The following is a 27,390-nucleotide window of genomic DNA, read 5'->3' as shown; positions in this document are numbered from 1 at the left end:
CATTTTCAAACATACTACTTTTTTTAAACACCTAAATTAGTTGCCAGCTTCCAAAAGTTGGAAGAGAAAAATGTCTTGAGTTCTGGCTTCTCCTGAAACAGTGTTGGATGCACGGGCCCTGGCGCCCAGTTTCATAGGGCACTCACGCCCTCACAACACAGGTACCGAGGCTGCTCTAGCCCCCACCTGGGCCCACGCATGCGCTACATTCACCTGGTTAAGCCCCTGAAGGCACTGGAGCGTCCAGCCTCCACAGACGAGATGAGCAAAGTGATCTGCCTGAGGCCACCCAGTAAATTAATGGCAGATAGAGCCTTTCTCTGGGCGCGCTCACACGCTCTCAGTTTCTTGCTTCTTTTCTGCCTGCCTGATGCTGTAGTCAACCTGGGATTGAACAATTATCAGGTTGACTCTCCTAAATTTAGGAACCTTTAGGATCATTTGCAATGACAAACTTAAAAACAACGGCTGCAAGAAAAATATATCTGAATGACATCATATACTTGCCCTGCATACACCTTCCCCCTAATAAAGCCTCAGGACTGTTGCACGACTGAATCGCTGTGCCTTTTGTGACATCATGGCTCTATTCCAATCTTTTTTTTTTTTTTAATTTTTTTTTCAACGTTTTTTATTTATTTTTGGGACAGAGAGAGACAGAGCATGAACGGGGGAGGGGCAGAGAGAGAGGGAGACACAGAATCGGAAACAGGCTCCAGGCTCCGAGCCATCAGCCCAGAGCCGGACGCGGGGCTCGAACTCACGGACCGCGAGATCGTGACCTGGCTGAAGTCGGACGCTTAACCGACTGCGCCACCCAGGCGCCCCTCTATTCCAATCTTAAATTAGGCAGTTTTGATTTAAAGCAACTACATGGTCTTAACATAGAATCAAATGTATATTTGACCTTCGATTTATGAGCTCTGTGGACAATTCCAGCAATGGTGTTTTACAAAAATCAATAGCCCTGAGTTAGTTAATCCTTAAATGCCTTTTACTCAATATATGCTACCCAATTCCTTTTTAGAACTATTTAGGGAAAAAGACAATGATAAAGAAAGCATACAAAAATAGGTATTTCCTTCTGATTAAACTCTGTCAAACTGTAATTAGAGATGTAAAAATGGGACATTTAATTATGAAAGAACCAAAATAAAAGAGACAGTCAGGGATGGCCAATTGAGCATATGGGGTACTCAACTGTTTACTGAATGAATAACCAGATTAAAGAAATCTGTACGATTTTAGGGTATCTTTGGTCGTGGGGTCCATCTCTTTCATGTGTGAGCGTGCGCTCTCTCTCTCTCACACACACACGCTCACACACACACACACACACACACACACACACACACACAGACTTTGATTCCTGAGGAGTTTTCACTGGACACTATGAGAAAGGCTTAATATGTAAGTAGCATATGGGTGAGGTAACATGAACTTGAATTCATTCCAATGGTAGGAATATCCAATGTCAGTACTTTCCTGAGGATAATTTCAATAAGCGGACAGGGGGTGTGTGTGCACGTGGGTGTGCGTGCCTGGGCACTGAAGGGAGAAGGGCACCAAGGGAGGCGGGAGGAGGGGCTCAGGGGACGCGGGGTCTCTGAAGATAAACCTTGTCTCCCTCTTAACTGCTGTCTGGGGTCAGCCCCGCTGACAGTCGAGATAAGGGACAGAAATGAGGGTGAGGTGAAGGCAGGAAACCAAGGAAAACTGCTCCAGGTGTTTCCGGAGTCCTAACAACAGACAGATGCTCAGCTGGGAGACCGCTTGGCCTGCCCACCGGGGAGCTTTTACTCTTGTCCCCCCAAGGAATGGCCCCGGCAGTCCCTTGTCCTTCTTTTCTAAGCAGCAGGTAAGAAGTACCGTATTCCCCTTTTGTCAGGAAGGATTTCTGTAATCTCCACATACCACAAAAGCAAGGTCAAAGATGAGTCTCGTGTAAGCCCCAGTGATTCAGATAAAAGCAAAAGTCAATTGCCAGCTTTACCTCTTTCATTAATGGCCTCTCAATTAAAGCAATTTTCCATTCCTCCCCAGAGTGGAGCAGCTGGTTGTGTTTCAGAAATCGTAACATCTTCTAAATTTCAGGGTGCTGAGTGAAAAGCAGGCTGTGCCAGAACCGAATGCTCACTGCTTACATGTGAAAGTGCGGAGTGCCCAAGTTAGTCTTCTAATTAAACTTGGCAATATTACAATGAAAAATAAGATCTGGGAGTTGGCAACGTGGCGCATAAACAAACTTTTATGTGAATAATTAAGCCGGAGCTAAGTGTATGCTGGACCGTCTTTAATCAGCTTGTGATTACAGTTACCGGTAAAAGCCCCAGCGTTTCCGATGGTTTCCATGTTGTTTATGCGCTGTGGCTATTCTCACATATCTACTCTGATATATACTCAGCACGTCTTTTTACCCCCTTTCTCCCTCTTCCACTTGCCTGCTCTTTTTTAAATTCCTACCCTTCTGGAGAATCAATTATGACACAGGCAACGTGTGAGAAGAATTGTGTAAGCATGCGTGCACATCGTACATGTTAACACGCTGACATCCACGCAGCCGCCCAGCATCGGGAGTATTTTATACGCAAGCCCATCAACTGCCTTTAAGGCATCATGCTTCAAGGACACCCAGGGTGTTGTGATTGGATTCAGTACCACTGGATGGATCTGTGGCCGTAAGAAATGACCCTGTGAAACACGTCCTGAGCCAGGGTCAGACATCTCAAAGTTCACAGTGCTCTCTGGAGTGTTAAATGAGGTGCTAATTCTTGGTTGATCCCAAAGTACCATCATGAACCTTGCCTAAACCTTTGCACATTTGAAACCACAACTGCAGAAATCACATGAAGGTTTGCTGAAAATCATTTCCACTAGACCTTTTCCAAATGAAAGCTGTTGAATGTTTAAGACAAACTTAAGATAGGATTCTATATATAGTAGGTAGGTAGCAAGTGAGAAAAGAGTGTAAAGGATTGTCTTGTCTGTTTCAGAATCCTGGTACAGAGCTGACCATTTAAGCTTTAACGGTCAGAGCCTTTTCTTATATTTTTCTCAGCCATCAATGCAGCTTAAGAAAAATGTAGGAAAATGAGAGCGCATATTTAAGATAGAAGAGATTAATTCTGCCATTTCTTTATTCCCCAGTGATAATTACATAGCCTCGGCTAGCACCACGTATATTATATATAGAATACCTAGATTCCAACAGATTTTTTGGAACTGGTCTTGTGGTATTTCATATGTATTATTTTTCAAATGTTACCCTATTCTGCATTTTTCCTCCCCACCAAGATTAATTTTTTTTTTTTTCCCTAGGAAAGATGAGTAAACATCATTCAGTTACTATGTAAGTTCAAGGACAACTACTAAGTTAGTACTTCCTAACTTACTAGGGACAGTAACAGTATTTTTTTTTTTCCTTGCTAGTGGAAAAAAAACAACAAAAAACAGAGTGAAGAGAGATTAGTGGCTAACTTCATCCAGTATGGAACAAACCAGTCATTTTAACTTTAAAATGAAAACAATTTGCAATCTGTGCCTGTCTTGGTTGGCCAAGAGAAATGAACCTTGCTTACCTTGGACACAAAACATTCTGCTATGGCCACAGGATCGTTTTCACAGTTTTCCAAATCTTGTAGAAGTTCACTAAAAAAAAAAAAAAAAAAGCCAGAAAGTATTATAGTTTGACTATCAAGGACATTTTATATAACTTAGAAGTCTGTACATTTATAGGGCATTTACAAGGAATCTTTTTTTTTTTTTTAAGAAAGCTTTTACTAGTGGTCAAAGCCAAAGTGCACTCTCAAGGTGGGAGAGTGGGCAGCCCAGAGCCGGCAACTGCTATGAGGAATCACATTTAACTGGATAACTGATGACCCATTGTCATTTTATCCAAAGCTTCCATTAGGGACTTGCCCAAGGTCATGGTGCAGCAGGGATTTAAACACAGGTCCAACCCATAACTCTCCCACCTAGAGATAAGCCCAGCCTGACACTGAAGTCTTCTACACGGTTGGCATTGTCTGTACACATGTTTACGCACACTTACTCATTCATCACATAGCTGTCTAGGTGCCGAATGCTAGGCAAGGCACTAAGAACAAACACGTCAGTGAGCCACATGACATATGGTCTGTAAGTGCTTGGAGCTCGGAATCTATTGGGAGAGTCAGACATTCTATCAAAGGTCACACACACTAACAAATTTAAAATTATAAACAGAGAGGGGCACCTGGCTGGCTCAGTTGGTAGAGCATGTGACTCTCGATCTCGGGGTCATGAATTCAAGCCCCACATGTGGAGTCGAACTAATTTAAAATAAAATAAAATAAGATAAGATAAGATAAGATAAGATATGACAAAATAAATTAAGATAAGATAAAATAAAATAAAATAAGATAAAATAAGATAAATAAGATAAAATAAAATAAAATAAAATAAAATAATAAATGGAGATAGTGCTCTAAAAGAAAGCTACACTGGGAGGAAATATTTTTCCTCAGATGAAAAATCTTATTTTTTAATGGGAATATAATTATTTTAAGTAACTGCATAATATTTCATTGTGTGGCTATACCATAAGTAATGGAACTAATCTCCTACTGCTGGATAAAAGTCTATATATAAATGGAATTCCTGGGTCAAAGGCTATCACGGGGTTATATGTTAACACATTTCCAAATTACACGTTGTATAAGTTGTATTAATATATTTTACATATTTTAATTAGAGATATATATTTAATAAAAATGTAAATAGTTCTACAGGAATTACAATAAAAGCAAGCAGTTTCTTGTTTTCCATTTCCCATGCTGGACCGCCATCCTCCAGAAGCATTCTCCACTTCTTCTGTTTCTGCTGTATGTATCCACGGCTCTAAACATGCCGGTAATGCATTTTCAGTATTTTTTATTATTTCCTTCCTAATTTGCCCAAACTTCCCTTCATCCCTTCATCTTGCCAACAATCTCTCTCATGAAATTTGATTCAAGTCAGAGCTTACATTTTGATGACCGTGTCAATATTATTCTTAGCTGAGCCCTGGAGTATACCATAATTATATTTCCTTTCGTGTAACACCAGGTTTCCCCTGGAGTTAAAGTCGTCCTTTTTTTTCCCCCTTAGTTTTCAAATATACACCAGTTGTCCTCACACTTTGCCGGAAGCATAATTCTTTGCCTCGCTGCGTTCAAACATCAGATCATCTACTGGTCGGTCGTCTTCTTTCTTCGTGACCTCCCTGCTAGAGCCCTTGGTCCTTCCACTCTGCTCTCACCTAGACGGGCTGCTCTCCCAGGCCTGCGGGGTTGTCTCTTCAACCCCATCCCGATGATGCAGATCACCTGGTTCCTGTGTTACGTGCCCCGCTTCTTAGATATCATTTCAGATGTATCCTTCTTTTTGAGATTACGACATCCAGTAGCTGAGTGAGTAAGGGCAGTAGGCAGTAAATTTTCTGAAACTCTTCCTGTTTTAGAATGTTCTCCTTTCACACTTTGCTGATCATGTCAGTGGATACAGAATTCTTGGTTGGAAATGATCTTCTCTGAGTATTTGGGAAACTATCTGTTGCTTTCTGAATTCCAATGCTGCTGAGAAGTCCAATAACATTCTGATCCATGATCCAGGTTTCATGTGACCTGATTTTCTATTCTGGAAGCTCTTAAGAGTTTTCGCCTTGTTAACACACTTCTGAAATTCGGTGATGGCCCACTTTGGGGTGAGTCTTTTCATGCACGAAGCCAGCTTGACTATTGGGGAAATGTTCTTGAGCAACTGCTTCTCAAAGTGACCCCCAGGTCCTGAGGCCCTGAGACCTCTTCAGGGGGTCGATAAGGTCACTATTTCTGTAACAATTCTTGGACAATTTTGGATTTTTTTTTTTTTACATTCATTCTTTCATGAGGCTACAGTGGACTTTTTCAGATGGAAATTAGAAGCAGACTAAGAATGCAGCTGTTTTCTAGCAAGTCAGACAATAAACTTGTGAAAATGGAAAACAATTCCAACACACACACAAATGTTAGTGAAAAAGAACAGTAAAATTATTTTTCTAAAAATGGGTGGTTATTATTGAATAAATTGAAATTTTAACAATTTTTCAGTTTTAATTTCTATCATGGTAAAGAAAACATCATAAGCCATAAACAAAAAAAGCTTTTTGGGTCCTTAGTAATTGTGAAGCATGTACAGATCCTGGGACCAAAAAGCTAAGGAACTTTTGTTCCTAAATTAGGTCTTTGATATTTCCTCTCCTCCATTTTCACTTCTCTCTTTGAAGCTCCTACTATTCACATTAAATTTTTTTATGTTTATTTATTTTGGAGAGAGAGAGAGAGAGAGAGAGAGAGAGCGAGAGCCTGCATGCTCAAACGGCAGAAGGGTAGAGAGAGAGGGAGACAAAGAATCCGAAGCAGCTCCAGGCTCTGAGCTGTCAGCACAGAGCCCCATGTGGGGCTTGAACTCACGAACCACGAGATCATGACCTGAGCAGAAGTCGGACGCTTAACCGACTGAGCCACCCAGGTGCCTCCTATTATTCACATTAAAAAAAATTTTTTTTCAACGTTTTTTATTTATTTTTGGGACAGAGAGAGACAGAGCATGAATGGGGGAGGGGCAGAGAGAGAGGGAGACACAGAATCGGAAACAGGCTCCAGGCTCTGAGCCATCAGCCCAGAGCCTGACGCGGGGCTCGAACTCACGGACCGCAAGATCGTGACCTGGCTGAAGTCGGACGCTTAACTGACTGCACCACCCAGGCGCCCCTATTATCCACATTTTAGATCTCTTGGTGTGATACTCTAATCTTTCTTATTCTTCCTCTATCTTCCATCATCCTGTTTATTGTTCATTTTCTGGGAGACTTCAATTTCATTTTCTGTCCCCTCTATTGAACGTTTTCATTTCTTCTATTTGATTCTTAATTTCAAAGTATTTTTTTAAATAGGCTGTTTAGGTGGTTCTTATGTTTCTGTTCTTGTGAGTGCAAAATTTCTCCTCTCCAAGGATGATGATATTACTATTATTATTATTAACTATTTTGGGCCTTTCTTTCCTGCTCTTTGCTTTCTGCTGAGCTCTCTTTACACCGTTTGATCATTTTGGCTTCTGTCATTCATGTTAGAGGCTCCTCCCAAATATCTGGGGATATTAAATTGTCCTTTTATGGTTGAAAATGAGACACGGCAATGGCAACTGTAAACTATGTAAGTGGAGCTTTCCATGGGATCCTGGTCCCTCAGGGCAGCTGTCCTCAAACTTTGTGGTATCCAGACCCATGTGCAGAGTCTAAAAAATTCTTTATGTGGATCATATCCCTGGATATTTATTAGAATTAAAACTAAATATTTTAGAAAACTGATCAATTCATATAACAAACCCCATACATGTTAATATGATCACGTTCTGTGAAAAACAGATTTTATAAAACAAAGTTTGGTGAGAAGGCTAGTGTTGTTTTACATTTTTGTAAATCTCCAATGTCGACCCCAACGGAACACGGATGGATTACTTCTGCATTCAATCTGCTACAATCTGTTATTTTGATTGAAGTACGCAGAAAACAATCTAGCCTCTCCCAGATACGTCACTAGAAAACAGAGGAGACTTTGAATAGCCTATTAAGAGAAGTGTGGTTATGCTTCTTTGATATTACACTGAAAACACATGGCAGTTTCTTAGGTATCTGTTGGAGTCTGAAACCATACCAAGGCACTATACCCTGTTACTTTAAAATCCATTGGTCTATTTTGGGCGCCTGGGTGGCTCAGTCGGTTGAGCGTCCGACTTCGGCTCAGGTCATGATCTCGCGGTTCGCGAGTTTGAGCCCCGTGTCGGGCTCTGTGCTGACATCTCAGAGCCTGGAGCTCACTTCGGATTCTGTGTGTCTCTCTTTCTCTCTGCCCCTCCCCTGCTCATGTTCTGTATCTCTCTGTCTCAAAAATAAATAAAAACATTAAAAAATAAAATAAAATCCATTGGTGTATCTTGCACATTGAAAGGACGTTTTACCAATGCAAGATTTCATGATGGTCCCAATATCAAACATCCATTCCTAATATTCCCATAAAAACATCCCCTTTGTAAGATTATTAGTACTTTGGAAAATACAGTTCCGACATTTGTATCAATAGCTCTTACAGGTAGATGGGTATGAATTAAAGATAGTTGACATCTAATCATTGGGACCTAAACACTGGATGAAGAGAATAGGTTGAAGAAAAATAATAGCCAAAGAAGCAACATTTCTGGGCCAGTGATTTCCATTACCGGAGGATGGCTTGCTCAGGACATAGGTTTTGTGTCCAGGGATTTCATTACAAATCCTCTGTCTGCTCAGAGAATAATTTTGAGCAGAATCCATCGTGGCTTAATAGAAATACCCCTTGACAATATTTAACTCCCTATGTTCTTTTTAAAATTTTTTTTGAAGTTTCAGGGTTTATTTGTTATAGCAACTACCATACCTTAAGTAACACATGGAGAATATTAAAATAAATCAGCAAGCATAATATTAAAAGGAAATAGAAAAACTGAATAATCCATTTTCATAAATATACACACACACAAATAGCTCTCTGGGAAACTAGATGAAAGATAGTATGAATCAAGACATGAAATATCATTTGATGTAGTCCTACTCATCTATGTTCAGTTTTGCTACCCGTGCTTTTGGTGTCACATCCAAGAAATCACTGCCAAGACCAATGTCAAGAAGTTTTCCCCGTACATTTTCTTCAAAAAGTTTTTACAGTTCTAGGTATTTTATTTTACTCCTCAGTCTCTTTTGAGTTGATTTTGGTGTGTAGTGCAAGACAGGGGTCCAACTTAATTCTTTTTCATGTGGACATCCAGTTTTTTCAACACCACTTGTTGAAGAGTCTCTCACTGCCCCATTGCATGTTGATGGCACCCTATTTGAAGATCAGCTGATTGTATATTACATGAATTTATTTCTGGGTTGCCTATTCTGTTCCACTGGACGATGTATCTATCTTTATACCACTACCGTACTGTTTTAATTTCTGTGGCTTTGTAATACATTTTGAAATCAGGAAGTAGGATGCCTCTAGTTTTGTTCTTTTTGCTCAAGATTTCTTTGGTTTTGCAGAGCCTGATACAGTTCCATAATAATTTTAGGATTTTTTTTTTCTATAAAACTGCAATTGGGATTTTAAAAAAAATTTTTTTTTTCAACGTTTTTTATTTATTTTTGGTACAGACAGAGACAGAGCATGAACGGGGGAGGGGCAGAGAGAGAGGGAGACACAGAATCGGAAACAGGCTCCAGGCTCCGAGCCATCCGCCCAGAGCCTGACGCGGGGCTCGAACTCACGGACCGCGAGATCGTGACCTGGCTGAAGTCGGACGCTTAACCGACTGCGCCACCCAGGCGCCCCATGCAATTGGGATTTTAATAAGGATTGCAGTGAAGCACTGGGGGTCATATGCGAGAGATGAATCACGTGGTTCTACTCCTGAAGCCAAGGCTATGCTGTAGGTTAATGAACTTGCATTTAAATTAAAAAAATAATTTAAAAAGAGGAAAAAATAAGGATTGCAGTGAATCTGTATATTGGGAAGTATGGAATTTTTAAAAAATTCATTAATTTCTTTATTGTTTAGCTTATATCCAAGTTCGTTAGCAACAATCTCAGGAGTAGATTCCTTAATGCCCTTTACTCATTTAGCCCATCCCCCCCCCCACACCCCCTCCAGCAGCCCCGTTTGTTCTCTATATTTAAGAGTCTCTTCTGTTTTGTCCCCCTCCCTGTTTTTATATTATTGTTGCTTCCCTTCCCTTATGCTCATCTGTTTTGTATCTTAAATTCCTCATAGGAGTGAAGTCATACGATATTTGTCTTTCTCTGACTAATTTCGCTTAGCATAATACCCTCTAGATTCCATCCACGGAGTTGCAGATGGCAAGATTTCCTTCTTTTTGATTGCCGAGTAATACTCCATTGTAGATATATATACCACATCTTCTTTATCCATTCATCCATTGATGGACATTCCATACTTTGGCTCTTGTTGATAGCGCTGCCATAAACACCGAGGTGCATATGCCCCTTTGAAACAGCACACCTGTATCCCTTAGGCAAATACCTAGTAGTGCAATTGCTGGGTCGGAGGGTGGTTCTATTTTTAATTTTTTGGAGGAACCTCCATCCTGTTTTCCAGAGTGGCTGCACCAGTTTGCATTCCCACCAGCAGTGCAAAAGAGATCCCCTTTCTCCGCATCCTCGCCAACATCTGTTGTTGCCTGAGTTGTTAATGTCCGCCATTCTGACAGGTGTGAGGTGGTATCTCATTGTGGTTTGGATTTGTATTTCCCTGATGATGAGTGATGTGGAGCATTTTTTCATGTGTCTGTTAGCCATCTAGATGTCCTCTTTGGAGAAGTGTCTATTCATGTCTTTTGCCCGTTTCTTCACTGGATTATTCATGTTTGGGGTGTCATGTTTGATATGTTCTTTATAGATTTTGGATACTAACCCTTTATCTGATAGGCCATTTGCATTCCGTTGGTTGCCTTTTAGTTTTGCTGATTGTTTCCTTCGCTGTGCAGAAGTTTTTTATTTCGATGAGGTCCCAATAGTAAAAACCCCCACAAGTCAGGTGTCAAGGGCATTCCAAGAGGCTCCTGGCAGCCGGGGCGAGCAGCACCAAGCCCTAAGGGCAGGACGGAGCCTCAGCTGAGAACTGTGTGGACCCAGTGCAGAGTCCCCCGCCACCCCAGGCCCAGTGGGGCCCGGCCGGCAGCTTTATGCCACCATTGGCAAGTTAGAAACCACTTTTGTTTTCACGTTTGTTTTACTTTTTCACCGTGCCTCCGGAGACGTGTTGAGTAAGAAGTTGCTTCGGGCAAGATCAAAGAGGTTTTTGCCCACCTTCTCCTAGAGGATTTTGATGGCTTCCTGTCCTACATTGAGGTCTTTCATCCATTTTGAGTTTCTTTTTGTGTCTGGTGTAAGAAAGTGGTCCAGGTCCATTCTTCTGCATGTCGCTGTCCAGTTTTCCCAGCACCACTTGCTGAAGAGACTGTCTTTAATCCATTGGATATTCTTTCCTACTTTGTCAAATATTAGTTGGCCATACATTTGTGGGTCCAATTCTGGATTCTCTTGTCTACTCCACTGGTCTATGTATCTGTTTTTGTGCCAGGACCATACTGTCTCGATGACTGTAATACGGTCTTGAAGTCTGGGATTGTGATGCCTCCAGCTTCGGTTTTCTTTTTTCGAGATTGCCTTGGCTATTCGGGGTCTTTTCTGGTTCCATACAAATTTTAGGATTGTTTGTTCTAGCTCTGTGAAGAATGCTGGTGTGATTTTGATAGGGATTGCTTAACTCCCTGTGTTCTAAATGTTATGCTAATCAAGCTCCTCTGAGGTTTAACTTCATCTCGTAGCGGACTGGCTGGAGGAAGTGTCTCAGGGGACCCACCCAAGCTCCAGGTACAACTCACCTGTAAATGAGTGGCTGGCATTTGTTGCTCAAACCACAGGGTGGGAGGGAGCTGGGATGGAGCTGAGACGCCTTCCAGTCCCAACCCCTAATTTCAAGGTTAGGAAATCATGGCTCATACAAGGGAAGTAGCTTACCTTAGTTCACACAGCTAATAATTAATGGCCACAACTGGGGTGAGTAACAGGGCTGTTGAATCCCAGGCCTGCACTCAATTTTAAACACATGTATTGAATGATTTATTTCCTGACCAACTCTAGAAAGCTGAGGTTTCTTCAATGGGAGACCTTGTCTACCTGGGAGCCCTAGCTGGAGTCACCAGGCTAGTTTTCCTTTGCAACCATTTTCTATAATAGGACAAACACAAAAAATGGGAACAGTGAGGGAAAAGTAACAGGATTGCTTTCGTGCTCTTGTCATAAGGGCCACCATCCTAATGTATGTGGCCCACCATCTGGTTTGTTCTCCATTCGACAATAATTATTGACAGCCTCCACGGCAGGCGTTGTTACAGGTATGGAGGTACGGGACAAAGAACGTGGGCAAAAGTCCCGTCCTATGGTGCTTATGCCCTGACCAGAGGTGCTAAATGTTAACAACTGAATAAATAAAGAGCGCGATAGCAAACGAAAGACAAATGTGGGCAAGGATGTGAAGAACGCAAACCTTGTACACTGTTGGTGGGAACAGAAAATGGTGCAGCCCCCATGGAAAGCAGTTCTTCAAAAAATTAAACGTGGAACTGACATGTGAGCCAGGTATTGGATTTCTGGGTATTTATCCAAAAGAAACGAAATCAGGAACATGAAGAGATATTAACACGCCCATGGTCATTGCAGTACGATTCACAATGGCCAAGATGTGGAAACAACTTAATCCATCAGTGGATAAAGAAAACATGGTATGTACATACAATGAAATATTATTTACCCTTTACAAAGGGAGGAAATTCTGTAATATGTGATAACATGGATAAGCCTTGAAGACATGCTAAGTGAGACAAGCCAGTCACAAAGGACACAGACAGTATGACTCCACTTACTTGAGGAATCTAAAGTAGTCAACTTCAGAGACTCGAATAGAATGATAGATCCCAGGGGTTTGCAGGGGGAAGGGGGAGCAAATGGAGGCGTTGCTAATCAATGGGCAAAAAGTCCCAGTTAAACAAGATGAATAAATTCTAGACATCTGCTGTGCAACATAGTGCCTAAGTTAACAATAACGTATTGCACACTTTAAAATTCGGTCAAGAAGGGGCGCCTGGGTGGCGCAGTCGGTTAAGCGTCCGACTTCAGCCAGGTCACGATCTCGCGGCCCGTGAGTTCGAGCCCCGCGTCGGGCTCTGGGCTGATGGCTCGGAGCCTGGAGCCTGCTTCCGATTCTGTGTCTCCCTCTCTCTCTGCCCCTCCCCCGTTCATGCTCTGTCTCTGTCTGTCCCAAAAATAAATAAAAAAAAAAAAACGTTGGAGAAAAAAAAAAAAAATTAAAAAAAAATAAAATAAAATTCGGTCAAGAAGATAACACGTTAAGCATTCTTATGTAATAAAAAATAAAATTTCAAAACACCATTTTTCTAAAAACAGAAAAACTTGGGGGTATCTGGGTGGCTCAGTTAGGTAAGTGTCCAACTCGTGATTTCAGTTCAGGTCATGATCTTATGGTTTGTCAGACAGAGCCCTGTGTTGGGCTCTGTGCTGACAGTGTGGAGCCTGCTTGGGATTCTCTCTTTCCCTCTCTCTCTCTGCCCTTGCCTTGCTCTCTCTCTCTCTCTCTCCCTCTCAAAAAAACAAAACAAAACAAAACAAAACAAAACAAAAAACAAAAAAACAAAAACCACACAAAAAACAAAAACCAGAAAAATCTAAACGAAATTACAGTAGAAACTCACATATCATGATGTATTATCACTTAGTAAGAAACGTTTATGTGAAAAATAGTACAGTATTGGTTTTACTGAAAACAAAACAACATAATATGACATTATACTATGTGATACGAAGCAGAAAGGGCAATGTGGGGAGAGCAATTGAGGCTGGGTGGGGGGGGAAGAGCGTTGGAGCAGTCATGGAAAACTCTTGTTGGAGGTGATGTTTGAGTGGGGGGAAGGCTGGAAGAGAAGGAAGCCACTTAAGAAACCAACTGTGAGTCCAGAATGAGCTTGATGTGCTCTTGTGTGAGGTTACAGAAAGGAAGCCACTGTGGCTGGACTTTGGTGAACAACAGGAGTGTGGGAGGTACGGGAAGCAGGCTAACTACAAAACAATACGCCCTGTACTACGGGAGCACAGACGTGGCCATGGAATGTGGTGTATCAGCCACTGAAGGTACTCCATAAAGACCAGGCCCAGGCCCGTCCTTCTAGAGCTACAGCCTAAGGGCGGGGACCGGGTTTCTCATTGCATCTGTGAATCTGATGAACAGCCCCACATACCCATTGACAGGAAGGAGCGACCCATAGATTGTGTTTTAGGCTCACGGCTAAAATTAGAGCCATCCCCCCTTCAGGTTTTGGGTATTTCCCATTTTCCCCGAGTAACTGTTTCAGATATTTTTTTCTTTTTTGAGTAGGGCTCGGAAAAAGAAGATTCACGTTTCTTACTTGAGCTCAAGTCCCTTTTTTGGGGGGTACAATTAGAGGAAACACTGTTCACTTTCACAGGACACATCACGTGTAAAATTTGCTCTGACCAGTGATGTGAACATGAAGGCAGGAACTGTATTTCGACCTTGAAGATTCTACTGCCTTACACCAAATGAGATTCAGGAATGAGGCCTCTCCCCTTCTGGTCTGCAGAGGACTCTTAGCACCACTTCCTTTTCCCACCCACCTAAGTCAGCTGGCATTTTAACTTGTTGCAAGCATCCAGGCACATGTACACACGGGAACAGAAAATGGAACGAGGTTAACAGCACCAAATGTTCGATTAATTTCACTCAGCACTGGCCTTGGAAAGTCCACTTGAAAAAAAGCCTGCAGGTAAAAATATTTCTGGTGGTGAAAAAATGGACTAAAAGAAAACTTCTCCCAACTTTTGCTGCCTTACTGTTCTCTGTATCCCCTGGTTCACTTTCCAAATTACACTTCAAGGGCGAAAAAAAGGATGGCTCAGATCATTTTTTTTTTTAGACTTAAGACTAGACTTAGCTGAGTATTTTACAAGCAGTGACTTGTATACAGAATAAAGAGAAAGAGTTTAAGGGAAAAGCAAGATTTGACTCTCATCTTCTGAGGAAGGAACGGAGCTTAGATGATTTTAACTTGCTAATAAGTTTGAAATAGAAATTCAATAGAAAAGAATGATCTGTCTTTCCTTAAAGATTCAAATTATAGTTTAGGTAACTCTTCCCTATTCCAAGAGAAGGATGAGTGTATAAAACAGTCGATATGTTCTTCTTTAATAGGAAGTAAAAAAAAAAAAGTTTTGGGATTTTAGGGGCATGTTAAGAGGGTGAAAGAAGTTTCTTCTCACTGACCTAGTTTCCTGACCATTCGGGGATTTCTTCCAGACACCAAACTAGAGACTTACATTTCTAGGCTACCACAGGGATTACGAGAGGAAAGAGAGATTTCGCTGTAAAAAGGAAAACAAAAATGAAGTATCAACTTCATCCCCAAATGTTTTATGTTGGCAGGTTTTGTGAAATAACAATTTAAATCTAGTCATGTACCAAAATTGAACAAAGACAGTATGAGGGGGGCGCCTGGGTGGCTCAGTCTGTTGAGTGTCCGACTCTTGATTTTGGCTCATGTCATTTTCTCATGGTTGTGAGATTGAGCCCATGTTACACTCTATGCTGGTCATGGAGCCTGCTTGGGATTCTCTCTCTCTCTCTCTCTCTCTCTCTCTCTCTCTCTCTCTCTCTGCATGCCGCCCCCCCCCAACTGTCCTGTGTGTGTTCTCTCTCTCTCAAAATCAAGAAATAAACATTTAAAAAAAGATAGTATGAGAAAGAAGTTATAGATATTGGTCATTTATAAACACGTATAAAAAATTTCTTAAAAACATACAAACAAATCAAACGTATCAGTGCATAAATATATAAAACATCATGACCAGGTAGGGTTTATTCCAGTAATAAGTGTATGATTCAAATAGAATGTGTATTAATACAATTTACCACATTATGAACAGAGGGAGAAAATCATATCCTAATTTTCTTAAAGGCAGATTAAGTATTCAATGAAATTTAGTATGCACTCACAATATCCTAGCAAAATAGGAAAAAGTGTTTATCTAAATCCCAGAACAAAGAGAGTTAAAGCATCCCTGCTAATGTCAGAAAGACGATAAGGATGCCAACATCATATCAACATTGCTGAGAGGACCTATCCCAAACAATACACAAGAAAAAACATAATGGGTAGAAGAATACAGGAAGACAAAAAGATTGCCTCATTGTCAGCTAGTGTCTGTACAGAAAATCCAAAAGGATTTATAAACCACTATTAGAGCTACAGAAAAGTTTAGAAAGTTAGTTGGATACTATCACAACATAACAATCAATAACATTCCCAGACGACAATGAGTCAATTTAAAAATAGAAAACATATTCTAGTCAAAACAACATTGAAAGGCATTAGGCTTTTAAAAGTTGTGCGCGTGAAGGTGACGGAGAAATTATAAAACATTTAAACAAAGGCTTGATTGAAGAGAAACAGGTTTATGGATGGGATGACCCAATGCTGTAAAGATATCAATCTGTCAAAGTTGATCTATATTAAATGTAGTTTCAATAAAAATCCCAACAGAGTTCGTCATGGAACTTGACAAAATAAAAAAAAAAAAAATCACTTGACAATGCAGAGTCAAGAAAAGCTAAGCCATTGTTGAAGGGTAACGTGGGCTTAATAATGAAGACAGTGTGGCATGGGGGAGAGACGGACAAATAGAGTAATGAAACAGAATACACAGCTCAGAAACAGACCCACACACACATGTAAAAGTCACATGGGAGGAACATGGAGGTAGAAATAAGCACAGAAAGGACGTACTTTTCAATCAGTGGTGATTGGGCCATTGGCTACACAGAGGAAAATAAGAATTTGTTCTTCCTACCATATACCATATCTCCAACAACTGTAGTAAGATTAAAGACAAAGCAAAAATGTAAGACTTTTAGAAAATAATAGTGCATAGTTATGAACTGAGGGTACAAAATACTTTTTTAAACACAACACGAAATCCACATATTATAACATGTACATTTATTTAAAATGGTCAGACTTATGACTTCTTTTCAAACAAACTGTAATTAAAGCTAAAAGACAAGTCTTATAGTAGGAGGTGGTGTGCAACTCACATAACCCACAAAGATCACTAGCCAAAAATTCATCAAGCACTCCTACACGACAAGAAGAAAAGGAAACGTCCTGACAGAAAAATGGGCAGTGAATAGGAGGCAGAAATTCACACACGAAAAATAGAAGTGGCCAACAAACAAGAAAAGGTGCTCGATCTTTTTTTTTTTATGTTTGTTTATTTATTTTGAGGGAGGGAGAGAGAGAGAGAGAGAGAGAGAGTGGGTATGTGTGTGTTTGTGTGTGTGTGTGTGTGTGTGTGTGTGTGTGTGTGTGTGCATAAGTGGGGGAGGGGCAGAGAGAGAGGAAGAGAGAGAATCCCAAGCAGGCTCTGTGCCGTCAGCGGGGCTCTATGTCACGAGTCGTGAGATCATGACCTGAGCCGAAACCAGGAGTTGGACGCTTAACCAACGGAGCCACCCCAGGTACTCCAAAAGATGCTCAGTCTTATTTATAATGGACAAAATGCAAAGTAATGTATCCCCCAGTGGGATAGTACATCACGGTTAAAATAAACAAAGTAGAGCTAGAAAGCTCAAAAACAATGTTGAGTGAAAAAAATTTTGTGAAAGGTTGACACAGTTTATGCCATGGTTGAAATAAGCGAAAGCATGTTACATATTTAAAAAAATTTTTTTTTTAATGTTTATTTTTTGAGAGAGAGAGACAGACAGGGTGTGAATAGGGAAGGGGGAGAGACAGCGGAGACACAAAATCTGAAGCAGACTCTAGGCTCTGAGCTGTCAGCGCAGACCCCGACGCGGGGCTTGAACTCACAGACCATGAGATCACGACCTGAGTCAAAGTCGGACGCTTAACCGACTGAGCCACCCGGGTGCCCCGCATGTTACATACTTTAAATTAAATACTTACGTATATAGTCATGGCCACAAAATCCTACTTGGGAATGAAACACCAAGTCTTGGATAGTGACAGTGCTAGTGTTATACTGAGCCAGATTACGCTGGCTTGCCTGAGCCAATTCTGCACGCCTCTCCCTACTTCCGTGTTCAGTGATGTCACGTCAGCGGCTTAAAATCTGCGGTGAGGGAACGTTTACACCACAGAAATTGGCAAACAGTGTAAATCCCAGATTCCCCCTCTCTTCTCCTGTTGCCGGAGAACTCGCTTACGAGCAACATCTCTGTGTCATTCTCTACAGAGTGAAATGCAGTTGGGAAGGGTATATAAGGGACTTGAACATTATTTACAATGTCTTGCTGTTTTAAAACATTTCTAAAGCAAATATGACACAAGAAAAAGCTTTAGGCCACCCGGGTGGCTCAGTCGGTTGAGCGTCCAACTCTCTCTCTTTTTTTAATTGTTTTAAGTTTATTTATTTATTTTGCAAAAGACAGAGAGAGCAGGGGAGGGGCAGAGAGGGAGAAGCAGAGTGAGAGAACGAGAGACAGAGAGAGAGTCCCAACAGGCTCCTTGCTGTCAGCACAGAGCCTGATGTGGTGCTCGAGCTCATGAACCGTGAGATCATGACCTGAGCCTAAACCAAGAGTGGGACACTTAACCTACTGAGCCACCCGGGTACCCCAAACATCTAACTCTTGATTTGGGTCAGGTCATGATCCCATAGTTGTGGAATCAAATCCTGCATCAGGTTCTGTGCTGAGCACGGAGATGGCTTAAGATTTTCTCTATTTGTCTCCCCCACTAGCATGATCTCTCTCTCTTTAAAAAAATAAACAAGTAAAATTTTCAAAACTCTGATAGAGTGAGGGTGGGATTCATGGGTGCTTATCATGCTACTCTATGCTTTTCTGTCTTTTGGAAATATATATTGAAAACAATATCTAGTCAGCAGAGTTTTTCAGGCCAGCAAAACACCATTTTCTTTTTCCCCTCTTTAATTTTAGAGATTTAAATCTTGCTTAGTTGGTCACAATAATATTATATTATGTTGAAAAATCTGGACCTGAACTAATAATAGAACCTTCAAAATTATTTTAAGCCCCAACCATAGATTTGCCAGATAGTCGTAGCTTTGAAATCAACTGATGTAGGACATCTAATAAAGGAGTCATAAGAGGCGTTAATATAAAAAGTCACATCAATACTATTTATTTAGCCAAATGTAACAGCAAAGACGTTTGAGCTCTAAATGTAGACTTCAGATTTAAGGGGAAGGAAATAAAAATGAATAGGGACCCAACAGTATAGACAACGCACCTGAAAAAGTTAAACAAGAAGATACTCTTGAAAATAATAGTGAAATAAAATAATAGGAAAGCCAACAGAAATTTGACAAAACCAGAAATTTGGCAAATAGGCTAAACTGGATGCCTAGTTCCATGTCCTTGAGCAAAGGACTTTTTCTACACTGCATGACTGATTCGTCTATAAGATGTGCGTACAATATGCATCCTAACCCCGGAGAGGTGTTACAAGGATTAAATGAGATAATGCATGTGCAGGGGATGTCTAAGTGTGACCTACGAAAGGGAGAGGCATGAATACGTTGTGCTCATTGTGTGCATGCTGTGTCCCTACACTGACGCGTCACGTATCATCATCATCGGGGTACTCTTCACTCTGCCTCAAGTTTATTTTAGACATGTCTGGCTTCCTTGCTCAGAAAACACCAAAGAGAAAAGAACAGACAACTGATTCGGGAATATAAAAAGGCCTTCTCAGTCTTCCAACTCGTGCAGAATAGGCTCCACTGTCAAGGGCCGTTCTTGTTGCCTGGGTGTGGGGTGGGGGTGGGGGGCGCTACGCTTCTTTCTTACCTTTCTTTAAATTAGGGGACGTTGGAAGCTTTAAACTCTGGGGAGTAAAAACCCTTTCTGGACTACGCTGCAAAGTCCCGGACCATGGCTGGAAACGCAGGGCTCCGTTCTGGCAAGAGGGAATATGGCTAAATGCCTGGGGTTTGGGGTCAGAGGAGCCCAGATGAGGCATAGAAAGTGATAGTGCTCATAAAACTCTATGGCCTCTGGCATGAAGTAGGCACTAGAAAAACAGTCATTACCATCAGCTCACGGCCAAACCACCAGAAGGCGCAGGCCAGGCGCCTCCCAGCATATACGCTTCCACCCTCGCCCCAGGTTATGGAGCTACTGCTAGGTTCTGGAAGGAGAGGCCAGTCAGGGGCTCACAGGATTGACCATCACTTTACCGTCATTTACCATTTACCAGCTAAAATCTACCATTGTGGCGAATGACGGTTAAATGGGAGCCTGCCTGAACACCGATGCATTGTTAATGAACACGCACACTCTAAATTCCCTAATTCAAGTTTCTGATGACCTTTCTCTCTTTTCTTAAATATTTTTTTAATGCTTGTTTATTTCTGAGAGAGAGAGGCAGAGAGAGAGAGACACAGAGAGTGACAGAAACACACAGAATCCAAAGCTGGCTCCAGGCTCTGAGCTGTCAGCACAGAGCCCGACGTGGGGCTTTAAGTCCGACGCTTAACTGACTGAGCCACCCAGGCGTCCCTCTCTATTTTCTTATTATCGTTATTTATTTTATGTCGAAGGTTTTCCCCAGCCATGGCTGCACGCTTCAAACATCGGAGAATCTTTCCAAAATTTCTGATGCCCTGGCCCCACCCCAAACTAATTCATTAGAATTTCTGGGGTGGGATCCGTCATATATTTTTTTTTAAAACCTTCCCAGTTGATTCCAGTGTGTAGTTCAAGTTGAGAACCCCTATCTTGGAACACGCAGACTGGTTTTCAAAGTCTCCTGGGTCCAATTAGGAAGAGGCCTCAACACCTGCAGTTTTTACATCCTGGGCTTTCAAAATTAAAGGAGCTGTTGATGCAATTCAAGACGCATGTCTCCCAGAGAGGCCGTGCTCGGGCTGGGTGTTAGGGATTCGGAGGGAGCAACGGAGATGTGGGTCCCGCCTCCAAGGTGTCACATATACCAATTTCATTAAGCAAAGTGGGGTAAGATTCATAGTTTGCGTTATGGTGGAGTCACACGATGGCAGGGAGCTGTCAAATTTCGTAATGGGATTTTAACAAATTCGACATCATCCCCGGTTGATGTTTTTGGTGCTTCCTCTGTGCTGGCATTGAGCTGGGCACTTTTGGTATGTGAACGCACTGAAGCTTCACAATAACCTTACGGGACACCTATACTTACTGTTTCCATTCATTCGTTCCACAAACGTTTGCATGGCGCCTGTACACCAGGCACTGTTGAGGTACAAGGGCAGTAAGGAAACAGATCCCTGTCCTTGGGGGAGTGGGCGTGGCGAGGAAAGAAACAACAGATGTCAACCCAAAGTCAGTTACAGGGTATGTCGGAATTCGATACATGCCAGGAGAAAAAGAGCAGTTGAGGGGTGTGTGTGTGTGTGTGTGTGTGTGTGTGTGTGTGTCCGGCAAGCTTCATGGAGAAAGGAAGACACGGGTACAGCCTTGGAGGGAGGGAGTTAGTTATTCTACTCCATCGAAAGACTCACGCAAAGATACCTACATGGCTCAGCTGGGATGCAAACCCAGACATGTTGGAAACCAGAGTCTGTGCTCTTAACCTGCCTACTTCCTGGCAGAAGTTTCACAACATACAACACTAACCAATTTGCCTGTCCCAGCCCCTTCAGCAAATTTTCTAAGCCCAGTGTCTTTTATGTAGTTGGTCCTCAATACGTGTTTGAACTAATCATTTAAATGTAAATTGTTAAGTAATTTGCATTCACATACGTTGTGACCTAAAGTAGTTGTGCGTTTACGGTGTCCTCCCCACGCCCTAGGCAGAAGACAACTTCGAGAAAATCCAGGGGAGGTGGGGTGCTGCAGACTAAGCACGCGCACGCTTCTGGATGCCCCGTTTCTGTTGTGTTGTAGAAGAAAGATGTCACTCCTCCGTCAGGGCAAACAGGTCTCTTCTCCGAGTCAGGAGGGTGGAGTGGGATGGAATATTAAATAAATGGGAGACTCATCTAGAACAAGGATGCTTCTAGCTAGAAGGCTTCATCACATGATGGCACACAAAACCGTATGACGTTGAATCAAGGATTACAGGTAAAGTTTTCTTAGGCTGCATTCACGTGAGAGAAAGTCATCACATTCTCGTGTGAGAACAATCATTTGAGTATGAACTTACCTATTGAAGTGGTAGATATCCTGTATGTTTCCAAAGAGGGCTGATCTTTCTTCTGTCCCCAGCGGAAGTTTTGTTTGGTCCCTGATGCAGTCAAGGTAATCCTGGGAAATCAATGACAAGGATGTCTTAAACATTCCTGTCCTTCTCCAAGCCATCTTTAGTCATGCAGGACAAATCTTTCATATCAGTTTTCAAGTAATTATTACTCTAATGTGCTCATTAATTGTACTGTGTCTCGTTTATTAATGATGACAACTTACCTATTTATAGAACAGGGAGTTGGACAAGAAGAAGGAGTATGCCACAGATTAGTCTATATACCCCCCAAACGTATTAGAGCCTCCTTAGACAGATAATATAATGATCTTCGTTTCTCAGAATGTCAGAGTTTTGGCATAACAACACCGTCTTCTGTTTCCTTGACTGATTTATATGATAAAAAGATACTCAAATTCATATAGTAGAAAGCCAGAAATGCAGATCTTAACATTTCTCATCACAAGATAAAAAATTTGTAACTCTGTGTGGTGATGGCTGTTAACTGAACTCAATGCGGTGATCATTTCACAGAATATATGTGTATCAAATCATTATGTGTTACACCTTAAACTAATGCAGTGTTCTATGTGAATTATATCTCCATAAACTGGGGGGAAAAGAGTTGTTTAAACATAACCTTTAAATCGGGAAGCTATCGGTTGTTAAAGTGCAGAACCAAATCCTTCCTCAAATACCAATTTCCAAAAAACCCAAAACTCTCTTTTTATTTTAATAAGCACATAACTCACTTATGCTATCTAGTAGGCTATGTTAATGAGCCATGGAAAGCTTTGAAATGATTTTACATCTTTTGACACAGTACCAGCTCCCAAGCAGAGCTAATGTGGGTTCAGATCCACAGTGGGTTAAGTGTGTGTGGCTTAGAAGCTTGGAGCTGCTGAGAGAAAGCTGTTTTCTGCCCCGGGTGTGAGAGTTCATAACTGAGTGTTCCCCCTTCCCCAGCAATGCTTGAAAAAAGGACTCTGTAGGAGGCAAGAAAACAATAAAGAAAAAAGTGAAAACAGCTGAAATAACGTAAAATAGAAAATAAATACAATCCCCTGCCCTGGGCTGCACGATGTACCGTGGCCCTCGACCAAACGTCACACGGTGTTATGCAGCATGTGGAGAAAGGGACCCTGCGAGAATCCCAGGCCACGGCCACATTCCAACGTCCAATCGCAAACACGATAGCATTTAGGTGTGACCAGCCACAGGAGAAACGAAATTTAAGAACCATCAGATAATTCTTCCTTCTCCCTTTTCATCAGGCCCATTCATTCTCTCATGCTCTTCACGTTCCTCAAAGGGAAACCAGGCAGGGCCTCACCATAAACTTTCTCAGGAGCCCATTTCCCAGAATGCATCCTAACTTACCATTCTGGTTCTTCAAAATCGCTGGCATGCGTGAACCATTGTTTACTCATTTATTTTTTTAACTTCAATCCAAGTTAGCCAACATCTAGTGTAATAATGATTACAGGAATAGACTTTAGTGTCCCATCACTTACACACAACACCCAGTGCTGATCCCAACAAGTGTCCTCTTTAATGCCCATCGCCCATTTAGCCCATCCCCCACCGACACCCCTCCGGCAACCCTGTTTGCTCTCTGTATTTAAAAGTCTCTTATGGTTTGTCTCCCTCTGTTGTTATATTCTTTTTGCTTCCCTTCCCCTATGTTCATCTGTTCTGTATCTTAAATTCCACATGTAAGTGAAATCACATGACATCTGTCTTTCTCTGATTGACTTACTTCGCTTAGCATGATATACTGTAGTTCCATCTCCATTGTTGCAAATGGCAAGATTTCATTCTTTTTGATCGCCAAGAAATATTCCATTATATCTATATCTATGTGTGCGTACACACACACACACACACACACACACACACACACACCCCACATCCTCTTTATCCATTCATTAGTTAATGAACATTTGGGCTCTTTTCCATACTTTGGCTATTGTCAATAGTGCTGTTATAAACATCGGGGTGCATGTGCCCCCTCGAAACAGCACTCCTGTGTCCTTTGAATAAATATCTAGTAATGCAATTGCGGGGTCGGAGGGTGGTTCTATTTTTAATTTTTTGAGGAATCTCCACACTGTTTTTCCAGAGTGGCTACACCAGTTTGCATTCCCACCAGTAGTGCAAAGGGCTGAACCAATGTTTCTAAACATTTTTTCTCTTTTAAGCTTTGTGGTAACATCTTTTCTTCTGAAGACAGTGGCCATCTCAAGAAGAAATTTAAATTCACAGGGTTTAAGTGTCTCTGGCACCCAATACCCACAACAGCAAGACATAGCCTCCTTCCTTTCATGAATGGAACAATTATAAGGAGCTTAAGTATCTGCATAGGATATAGAGTTAATGCCCAAATAAGAAATGCTAAAGATAGCTGGATAAGTACCTTTTGAACAACATGTAAACCTAACCTACACTTGTGCAAAAAACTAAATGTATTCAATGATGCTTACATAAAATTACAAATGGTACAAAAAGATGGGCTGATATTTACTTGCACTGAATGCTTATATTTGATAGTTGTTTAAAACGTTGATCAACATTTTATTTACTTATCTTTTTTTTTTAATAGGCTTCACACCCAGCGTGGAGCCCAATGTGAGGCTTGAACTCATGACCCTGAGATCAAGACCTGAGCTGAGATCAAGAGTTGGAGGTTTAACCAACTGAGCCACCCAGGCATTCCTGATAACATTCTATTCTATTCCGTTCTATTCTATTCTATTCTATTCTATTCTATTCTATTCTATTCACCTTTCTTTATTTTTGAGAGAGACAGAGACAGAGTATGAGCAGGGGAGGGGCAGAGAGAGAGGGAGACACAGAATCCAAAGCAGGCTCCAGGCTCTGAGCTGGCAGCACAGAGCCCCATGTGGGGCTTGAACTCACGGACCGCGAGATCATGACCTGAGCCAAAGTCAGACGCTCAACCGACTGAGCCACCCAGGTGCCCCATCATTTTAAAAGGACATATCATGTGCGGAATTAAGAAGGTAAAACATAAGGTTATAGATGGGCATGAAATTAAACAGAAAGATAAGGATAGGCATGATCCACACAAATAGCAGGATAAAGGCTAGGGCAGAAGTGACATATGTGTGTGCCAAATTCACCTCGCTGGCTGCCATGGGCTTTAAAGGAGAAAACAATCCTTTTTCTCACTTCAGGTGAAGAGCTTGCTCATTTGCAGAAACCTGATACTAAATTCTTCACGTGAGGGAGAGATGGAGTTAAGGGGCTTGAAGCATTTCAGCGGGGGTTAGAAACAAAGAACCATGGCTGGCTTCCAACAGAGGATGGCCCCTCTCCAAATCAAAGAGTTTCTAAACCCCCCAGCTCGTGGTAGGGAAACTAGAATGTCAAAGCTGCTCGTTTTCTGAAATTGTTGAGAAAACAGATCGTTAGGAGTCCCAATTTTTGTAGGTCACTCTAGAAAATGGATCAAAGTCATAGGGCCACAACTCGTTCCCCCCACTGATCATAATTAAGCCTTTTAAATATGATACTTTAACCCTAAACCAGTTACTGGAAACGACCATAGCATGCACTGCATTAGCAGCTGTAATCATCTCAAGCCAAAATGAGAGGTTCGAAGCTCGGTGATAATAACAGTTGGTTCAGTGCTCAAATGACAGAGCAAAGACACCAATGAAATTTATTAGAGCCTGTCACACTGCTTATTAATTTTATTGGCTTGATGTCAGCACTTACGGCTACCCTACAGTTAACAATGAAGGATCAATTTAAAACTTTTGCATTGAAAACAATTATTCTCCAAAAAGATCAAAGAATTCACTCCACTTGGGAGAGGGACAAGGTGGGGAGATACACACAAAAAAAGGGCTTGCCACTAGTTGGAAAAATGTTCTATTACGCCATTTTAAATTTAGCCTCAGGTATTTATTTTCTAATCAGTTTATGGCCTCAGGATCTCCTTGAGATTTGTACACGGGTGTCCTCCTTGTGGTAACTTTTTCATCCCCTGTAACGTCTGGGACTGAAAACACCCAAGTAAAGACTAACTCGGTGCTATTTTACATTTATTTATTTTTGTGAGACAGAGAGAGACAGAGCACAACTGGCGGAGGGGCAGAGAGAGAAGGAGACGGAGAATCCGAAGCAGGCTCCAGGCTCTGAGCCGTCAGCACACAGCCCGACGCGGGGCTCGAACCCACAAACCGTGAGATCGTGACCTGAGCCGAGTCGGACGCTTCACCGACTGAGCCACCCAGGCGCCCCTCTATTTTCAGTGCCATAAATGGCAAAGGAGACCGTTTGCAAAGTGGTACCCGAACTACAAGATAGGTGCAGAAGTTGAGAGTAAGCAGGTGGAAACTTCCAACATTTCGAGAGAACGAGATCTGTTGAATCTAACGATAAATTCGGGCTTATATTTTGCATGTCTGATTTCTTCTGTTTTGTTTTCCTAGCGATTTACTTCTTACTGTATTTTACAAAAGAATCAGCGTGTGGATGACTGGAAGAAAACACGCACGCACGCACACACATATACATCCCTGTCCCTCGGCACAGGCAGAGGAGCCCTGGTCTAGGCAGTCCCCCAGCAGAGATGGTGCAGAAATGGACAGAGTTCGAATTCCGATTTAAACTCAAGTGCAGCGTCCTTGGTAGTTCGCCTTATTTCTCTAAGACGCTTATAGAATTAAATTAATGTCCCTGCCCCATTTCCCTTCTTCCTCTAAAATAACATTTAAAAATGTTTTAAAATGAGAACCTGTTTACCATAATAAAGATAGACCACAAGAGGGAAAGAGACGCGGACTTAGAACTATAGTCTCTCCACACTCTACATCCTTTCTACTCCCTTCCGCCTCCTCGCTCGTGGAGAGTCCATTGTAGAAACACAACAAAAAGGTTCCATTCCGAAGTCCTCTTGCTGACATTTCAAAGTTCGACCTAGTGGGTTTATAGTTGGCTCTTTTTGGTTGGTTTTTCTGTTTTTAGAACTTTCAAATTCCAAGTCCTTTGATATCACTCGTATGTGAGACTTTTGGGTCTTTATTTTGAAGGAAGCATTTTTTTTTTTCTTTTCTCCAACCCCTCCACCTTTTCTAGAAAGTAGTCATCTGTTTATCCCCAAACCTGCCCTCCAAATGCCATGTATTACATTGGGATGCCACTGATGCCACAATAAGTTACAAAAACTTACACTTGCGTATCAATTTACAGTTTAAAAGCATTCACATTCATTCCTACAACCCCTCCCCCCCGCTTTTATTGAGGACCTAAGACTGTGTGCCGAGTTCTGTTTTACAAGCTAAGAATTAAAAAAATGAATAAAACATGACTTCTGCCCCCAAGGAGTTCCCCGTGTGGTTGAAAGACCAGTGTAAACAAACAAGTACAATACGGTGTTGAGGCTGCATGGCTGATAAATATTCAGTATGGTGGACAGAGGGGGCAGAGAAAAAGTGCTCAATTCCAGGGCGGAGAGAGGCTCTCTACCAGAGGAAGTG

The 27,390-nt window shown here is 41.7% G+C and overlaps 1 protein-coding gene across 6 annotated transcripts in view; it reads right to left on the bottom strand.

Annotated features, from left to right (window-relative positions):
• Positions 1–27,390, bottom strand: part of PLEKHG1 (pleckstrin homology and RhoGEF domain containing G1) — a 232,272-nt gene that overhangs the window by 46,479 nt on the left and 158,403 nt on the right. For all 6 annotated transcript variants that reach the window (XM_058735642.1, XM_058735640.1, XM_058735637.1 and 3 more), the window contains 2 exons: positions 21,848–21,948; positions 3,579–3,648 (listed from right to left, as the gene is read on the bottom strand). In XM_058735642.1, coding sequence (XP_058591625.1) covers positions 3,579–3,648; positions 21,848–21,948 — 171 coding nt within the window. The remainder of the gene's footprint in view (positions 1–3,578; positions 3,649–21,847; positions 21,949–27,390) is intronic.

Source organism: Neofelis nebulosa, chromosome 6 (genome assembly GCF_028018385.1).
Source record: "Neofelis nebulosa isolate mNeoNeb1 chromosome 6, mNeoNeb1.pri, whole genome shotgun sequence".
NCBI lineage: Eukaryota > Metazoa > Chordata > Mammalia > Carnivora > Felidae > Neofelis > Neofelis nebulosa.
Note: the sequence above shows the minus strand (reverse complement) of the source record. Positions and strands in the feature narration are given on the sequence as shown.